This window comes from Corvus moneduloides, chromosome 3 (genome assembly GCF_009650955.1).
Source record: "Corvus moneduloides isolate bCorMon1 chromosome 3, bCorMon1.pri, whole genome shotgun sequence".
In the NCBI taxonomy this organism is placed as follows: Eukaryota; Metazoa; Chordata; class Aves; order Passeriformes; family Corvidae; genus Corvus; species Corvus moneduloides.
Window position 1 is genome coordinate 1,672,595 of NC_045478.1, and position 7,449 is coordinate 1,680,043.

At 59.7% G+C, this 7,449-nt stretch overlaps 1 protein-coding gene across 2 annotated transcripts; it reads left to right on the forward strand.

Annotated features, from left to right (window-relative positions):
- The first annotated feature begins 1,266 nt into the window (after nucleotides 1-1,266).
- LOC116441461 lies at nucleotides 1,267-3,247 on the forward strand. 2 transcript variants are annotated; one of them, XM_032103387.1, is made up of 2 exons: nucleotides 1,267-2,369; nucleotides 2,450-3,247. In XM_032103387.1, the coding sequence occupies exons 1-2, from the start codon at nucleotides 1,421-1,423 to the stop codon at nucleotides 2,548-2,550; spliced, it is 1,050 nt and encodes a 349-aa protein (XP_031959278.1). In that variant the 5' UTR covers nucleotides 1,267-1,420; the 3' UTR covers nucleotides 2,551-3,247. The 2 variants fall into 2 exon arrangements, with proteins under 2 accessions (XP_031959278.1, XP_031959279.1); XM_032103388.1 differs by having other exon boundaries at nucleotides 1,268-2,308.
- The last annotated feature ends 4,202 nt before the right edge of the window (nucleotides 3,248-7,449 follow it).

Genomic DNA, 7,449 nt, shown 5'->3' on the forward strand with positions numbered 1-7,449 from the left:
AGGGAGTCAGGGATGGGATTTAGGGATGGGAAAGGAAAGGAAGGGATTTGGGAAGGGATTGGAAAAAGGAAAATATTTAGGGAAGGGATTCAGGGATTCAGGGATCCAGGGATCCAGGGAAGGGATTCAGGGATGGGAGTTGGGGAAGGGATTCAGGGATGCAGAGATGGGATTTAGGGAAGGGATTCAGGGATTCAGGGATTCAGGGATGGGATTTGGGGAAGGGATTCAGGGATCCAGGGAAAGGAAGGGATTTGGGAAGGGAATCCAGGACAGAGAAGGTTCCGGGATGGAGCAGGATCCAGGACAGAGGGGAATCCCTGGGAAAGGATCCAGAACACGGCAGGAATCCCTGGAGAGGGATCCGGGATAGAGCAGGAATCCCTGGGAAAGGATCCGGGACAGAGGGGAATCTCTGGAGAGATGGGAATCGTGGATAAATGGGAATCCGGAGCAAAGCGGGATCAAGGATGGAGGAGGAAGCGGAAGAGATCCGGGAGAGACGGGAATTTGGGATGGGAATGGGGAATGGGAATGGGAATGGGAATGGGGGATGGGAATGGGGGATGGGAATGGGGGATGGGAATGGGAATGGGGGATGGGAATGGGGGATGGGAATGGGGGATGGGAATGGGAATGGGGGATGGGAATGGGAATGGGAATGGGGGATTGGGAATGGGAATGGGGGATGGGAATGGGGAATGGGAATGGGAATGGGAATGGGAATGGGAATGGGGATTGGGAATGGGAATGGGGGATGGGAATGGGAATGGGAATAGGAATGGGGATGGGGGATGGGAATGGGAATGGGAATGGGGATGGGGGATGGGAATGGGGATGGGGGATGGGAATGGGAATGGGAATGGGAATGGGGATGGGGATGGGAATGGGGGATGGAGGAGAATCCCAGACAGGGGGAGATCCAGGGTGGACGGGGATCAGGGATGGATCGGGATCTGGGATGGATCAGGATCTGGGATGGGCAGGGGTGTGGGATCCAGGACAGGGATTCAGGATGGGGATCCAGGATGGATCGGGATCCAGGACCGGGATCTGGGATTGATCCAGGGCAGGGATGCAGGGCAGGGATCCAGAGCAGGAATCGGGGATTGATCCGGGATGGATTTGTGATTGATCCAGGGCAGGGATCCAGGGCAGGGATCAGGGATTGACCCGGGATGGATCCAGGGCAGGGATCCGGGATTGATCCAGGATGGATTGGGATCTGGGACAGGGATCCAGGGCAGGGATCCGGGATGGATCCAGGGCAAGGATCCGGGGCAGAGATCTGGGATGGATCCAGGATTGATCCAGGGCTGGGATCCGGGATGGATCCAGGAGGGATCCAGGATTGATCCAGGGCAGGGATCCGGGATGGATCCAGGATTGATCCAGGGCTGGGATCCGGGGTGGATCCAGGATGGATCCAGGGCAGGGATCCGGGATGGATCCAGGATGGATCCAGGAGGGATCCAGGATTGATTCAGGGCCGGGATCCGGGATGGATCCGGGATGGATCCAGGGCAGGGATCCGGGATGGATCCAGGATGGATCCAGGAGGGATCCAGGATTGATCCAGGGCCGGGATCCGGGATGGATCCAGGAGGGATCGGGGATGGATCCGGGATGGATCCAGGGCAGGGATCGGGGCCGGAGCCGGGGGCGCCGTTCCGGGAGCGCAGCAGCCCCAGGGGGGCTCTGGGGTTCGGGGGGGCTTTTGGGGGCACCGGGGCCTCTTCGGGATCCCTTTGGGGGGTTCTGGATCCCCTTTTGGGGCTCGGGATCCCCTTTGGGGTTCAGGATCCCTTTGGGGGTGCCGATTTTGGGGTTCTGGATCCCTTTTTGGGGTGCCAGATCCAATTTTGGGGTTCAGGATCCCCTTTGGGGTTTGGGATCCCCTTTTGGGGTTCAGGTTCCCCTTTTTGGGGTGCCAGATCCCATTTTGGGGTGCTGGATCCCCTTTTTGGGGTTCAGGATCACTTTTGGGGTGCCAGATCCAATTTTGGCGTGCCGGATCCCTTTTTGGGGTTCAAGATCCCTTTTTGGGGCTCAGGATCCCTTTTTGGGGTGTAGGATCCCCTTTTTGGGGTGCTGGATCCCATTTTGGGGTTCAGGATCCCTTTTTGGGGTTCAGGATCCCTTTTTGGCATGTTGGATCCCCTTTTTGGGGTTCAGGACCCCTTTTTGGGGTTCAGGCCCCGTTTTTGTGGTTCCGGATCCCTTTCTGGGGTTCAGGATCAGTTTTGGGATGCCAGATCCCTTTTTGGGGTGCCAGATCCAATTTTGGGGTTCAGGATCCCATTTTGGGGTTCAGGATCCCATTTTGGGGGTGCCAGATCCCATTTTGGGGCTCAGGATCCCTTTTTGGGGTTCAGGATCCCTTTTTGGGGTGCAGGATCCCCTTTTGGGGGTTCAGGATCCCTTTTTGAGGTGCCAGATCCCTTTTTAGGGTGCCGGATCCCTTTTTGGGGCTCAGGATCCCTTTTTGGGGTTCAGGATCCCCTTTTTGGGGTTCAGGATCCCTTTTTGAGGTGCCAGATCCCTTTTTAGGGTGCCGGATCCCTTTTGGGGGTGCCGGATCCCATTTTTGGTGTTCTGAATCACTTTTGGGGCTCAGGATCCCTTTTTGGGGCTCAGGATCCCTTTTTGGGGTTCAGGATCCCCTTTTTGGGGCTCAGGATCCCTTTTTGGGGTTCAGGCCCCCTTTTTGGGGCTCAGGATCCCTTTTTGGGTGCCGATTTTGGGGTTCGGGTTCCCCTTTAGGGGCGGCTCTGGCGAGCCGGAATTCCTGCCGGGAATTCGGGAATTCCAGGGAAAGCCGAGCGCAAAGGGGGAAACCGAGGCCCGGCGGCTCCCGGGAATGGCGCCGCTTCCCAAAGCCGGCCAGAAAAACCGGGAGAAGCTGGGAAAAACTGGGAAAAACTGGGGGAAACTGGGAAAAGGTGGGAAAAGCCGGCTGGAGAATCCACCGGGAATGAATCCCGGCTTTATTTGGGGTGCTGGGGTTCCCAAAAATCCTGGTGTGGCTGCCGGAATGCCGGGAATGCCGAGTCACAGGGATCGGGGCTCTTGGGAATTGCGGGATCGGCTCCAGGAGCGGCCAAAGGTCGGGAAAAGGGGCTTGGATGGGAGAAAATGCTGGAATTTTGGGATTGACGCTTTTGGGGTGGGGCCTCCAATCCCAATCCAAACCCAATCCCAATTCCACCCCAATCCAAACCCAATCCCAATCCCACCCCAATCCCAAACCCAATCCCAATTCCACCCCAATCCCAATCCCAATTCCACCCCAATCCCACCCCAATCCCAATCCCAATCCCAAATCCCACCCCAATCCCAATCCCATCCCAATCCCATTCCAATCCCATCCCAATCCCAATCCCATCGCATCCCAATCTCATCCTAATCCCCTCCCTATCCCAATCCCAATCCCATCCCAATCCCACACCAATCCCAATCCCTATCCCAATCCCAATCTCAATCTCATCCCAATCCCACCCCATTCCCAATCCAATCCCATCCCAATCCCAATCCCAATCCCAATCCCAATCCCATCCCAATCCCATCCCAATCCCATTCCAATCCCATCCCAATCCCAATCCCATCGCATCCCAATCTCATCCTAATCCCCTCCCAATCCCATCCCAATCCCAACCCATTCCCGATCCCAATCCCATCCCAATCCCAACCCAATCCCATCCCAATCCCAATCCCAATCCCAATCCCATCCCTATCCCTGATCCCACAGTTCCTGGGAATTCCTGGGAATGTGGGACCCGGAGGGGACAGAGAGAGGCCGGGGCCACCCTGATCCCAGAATTCCTGGGAATGGGACATAGGAATGTTGGGAATGGGGCACGGGAATATCGGGAATGTTGGGAATGGGGACTCGGGAATGTCGGGAATGGGAATTTCAGGGATGTTGGGAATGGGGACTCAGAAATGTTGGGAATGGGGCAGGGCTGTCCCCAGGGTGGCGCCGAGCCGTTCCCATTCCCGTTCCTGTTCCCGTTCCCATCCCCATTCCCATCCCCGTTCCCAATCCCATTCCCGTTCCCATTCCCATTCCCGTTCCTATTCCCGTTCCCATCCCCATTCCCATCCCCATCCCCGTTCCCATTTCCCGATCCCATTCCCATTCCCATTTCCCGTTCCCATTCGCTTCCCCGTTCCCATCCCCGTTCCCATTCCCGTTCCCATTTCCCATTCCCATTCCCGTTCCCATTTCCCGTTCCCATTCCCATTCCCGTTCCCATTTCCCATTCCCATTCCCGTTCCCATTTCCCGTTCCCATTCCCATTCCCATTCCTGTTCCCATCCCCATTCCTGTTCCCATTCCCAATCCCATTCCCGATCCCATTCCCGTTCCTGTTCCTGTTCCCACCGCAGGTCAGGATGGCTCCGCTGGGATCCGGCGCCGCCGGAGCGGGAATTCCGGAGGCGGGGATGGGGATGGGGCAGGGTCCCGGTGCCAGGAGGGACCTTGGGATGGGATCCCATTCCCAGCAGGACAAGGATCCCATTCCCACTGGGATAAGGATCCCATTCCCGCTGGGACAAGGATCCCATTCCCACTGGGATAAGGATCCCATTCCCAGGAAGGACCGCAGGAAGGGCTGTGGAGCAGGGAGGGGATCCCATTCCCGCTGGGCCGATCCCATTCCCGCTGGGCTGATCCCATTCCCGCTGGGCCGATCCCATTCCCCCTGGGACGATCCCATTCCCGCTGGGCTGATCCCATTCCCGCTGGGCCGATCCCATTCCCCCTGGGACGATCCCATTCCCCCTGGGACGATCCCATTCCCGCTGGGCTGATCCCATTCCCGCTGGGCCGATCCCATTCCCACTGGGACGATCCCATTCCAGCTGGGCCGATCCCATTCCCACTGGGACAATCCCATTCCCAGCAGGATGATCCCATTCCCGCTGGGCCGATCCCATTCCCAGCAGGACAATCCCATTCCCGCTGGGACAATCCCATTCTCACTGGGCCGATCCCATTCCCGCTGGGCCGATCCCATTCCCAGCAGGACAATCCCATTCTCACTGGGCCGATCCCATTCCCACTGGGACAATCCCATTCCAGCTGGGACAATCCCATTCCCAGCAGGGCGATCCCATTCCCACTGGGACAATCCCATTCCAGCTGGGCCGATCCCGTTCCCGCTGGGCCGATCCCGTTCCCGGGAAGGGCCGTGCCGCTGTCCCACAGCGGGGTCCGAAGGTCCCGGCGCCGCCCCGATCCCAGTTAATGATTTCCCGGGACAGGAACCGCAACGGGATCGGGGAACCTGCGGGACTTTGAGCCGGGCCTGGGCACGGCCGGGGGCGGCACCAAATGGGGCTGGAGCCCAAACGGGGCTGGGCCCCAAATGGGACTGGACCCCAAATGGGACTGGGCCCCTGAACCCCAAATGGGACTGGACCCCAAATGGGACTGGGCCCCTGAACCCCAAATGGGACTGGACCCCAAATGGGACTGGGCCCCTGAACCCCAAATGGGACTGGACCCCAAACGGGACTGGGCCCCAAATGGGGCTGGACCCCAAATGGGGCCGGGGCTGGAGCCCAAATGGGGCTGGACCCCAAACGGGGCTGGGCCCCAAATGGGACTGGACCCCAAATGGGACTGGGCCCCTAAACCCCAAATGGGACTGGACCCCAAATGGGACTGGACCCCAAATGGGACTGGACCCCAAATGGGACTGGGCCCCTAAACCCCAAATGGGACTGGACCCCAAATGGGACTGGACCCCAAATGGGACTGGGCCCCTAAACCCCAAATGGGGCTGAACCCCAAATGGGACTGGGCCCCTAAACCCCAAATGGGGCTGGGCCCCAAATGGGGCCGGACCCCAAATGGGACTGGGCCCCTGAACCCCAAATGGGGCTGGACCCCAAATGGGGCCGGGGCTGGACCCCAAACGGGGCTGGGCCCCAAATGGGACTGGACCCCTGAACCCCAAATGGGACTGGACCCCTGAACCCCAAATGGGACTGGACCCCAAATGGGGCCGGACCCCAAATGGGACTGGGCCCCTGAACCCCAAACGGGGCTGGGCCCCAAATGGGACTGGGCCCCTGAACCCCAAACGGGGCTGGGCCCCAAATGGGACTGGACCCCAAATGGGACTGGACCCCAAACGGGGCTGGACCCCAAATGGGGCCAGACCCCAAATGGAACTGGACCCCTGAACCCCAAATGGGACTGGACCCCAAATGGGGCTGGGCCCCAAATAGGGCTGGAGCCCTGAATCCCAAATGGGGCTGGGGCCGGACCCCAAATGGGGCTGGGGCTGCACCCCTAAAACCCCAAATGGGGCCAGAACTGAACCCCAAATGGGGCTGGGGCTGAACCCCAAATGGGGCCGGGGCTGGACCCCAAACGGGGCTGGACCCCAAAAGGGACTGGACCCAAATGGAGCTGGACCCCTGAACCCCAAACGGGGCTGGACCCCAAAAGGGACTGGACTCAAATGGAGCTGGACCCCTGAACCCCAAACGGGGCTGGACCCCAAACGGGGCTGGACCCCAAACGGGGCTGGACCCAAATGGAGCTGGACCCCTGAACCCCAAACGGGGCTGGACCCCTGAACCCCAAACGGGGCTGGACCCCAAAAGGGGCTGGACTCAAATGGGGCTGGACCCCTGAACCCCAAATGGGGCTGGACCCCAAATGGGGCTGGACTCAAATGGGGCTGGACCCCTGAACCCCAAACGGGGCTGGACCCCAAAAGGGACTGGACCCCAAATGGGACTGGACCCCAAATGGGGCTGGACTCAAATGGGGCTGGACCCCTGAACCCCAAACGGGGCTGGACCCCAAAAGGGACTGGACCCAAATGGAGCTGGACCCCTGAACCCCAAACGGGGCTGGACCCCAAACGGGGCTGGACTCAAATGGGGCTGGACCCCTGAACCCCAAACGGGGCTGGACCCCTGAACCCCAAACGGGGCTGGACCCCAAAAGGGGCCAGGGCTGGACCCCAAACAGGGCTGGACCCCAAATGGGGCCAGAACTGAACTCCAAAAGGGGCTGGGGCTGAACCCCAAATGGGGCTGGACCCCAAATGGGGTGCTTGTGTTGGGATGGGGCAGTGGGGCTGGTTTGGGATGGGATGGAAATGGGATGGGAATGGGGTTTGGGGTGGTTTGGGGTCAGGATGGGATGGGATGGGATGGGATGGGATGGGAATGGGATTGGGGTGGTTTGGGGTCAGGATGGGATGGGATGGGATGGGATGGGCTGGGATGGGATGGGATGGGATGGGATGGGATGGGATGGGGTTTGGGGCTGGTTTGGGGTCAGGATGGGATGGGATGGGATGGGATGGGATGGGATGGGATGGGATGGGATGGGGTTTGGGGCTGGTTTGGGGTCAGGATGGGATGGGATGGGATGGGCTGGGATGGGATGGGATGGGATGGGATGGGATGGGGTTTGGGGCT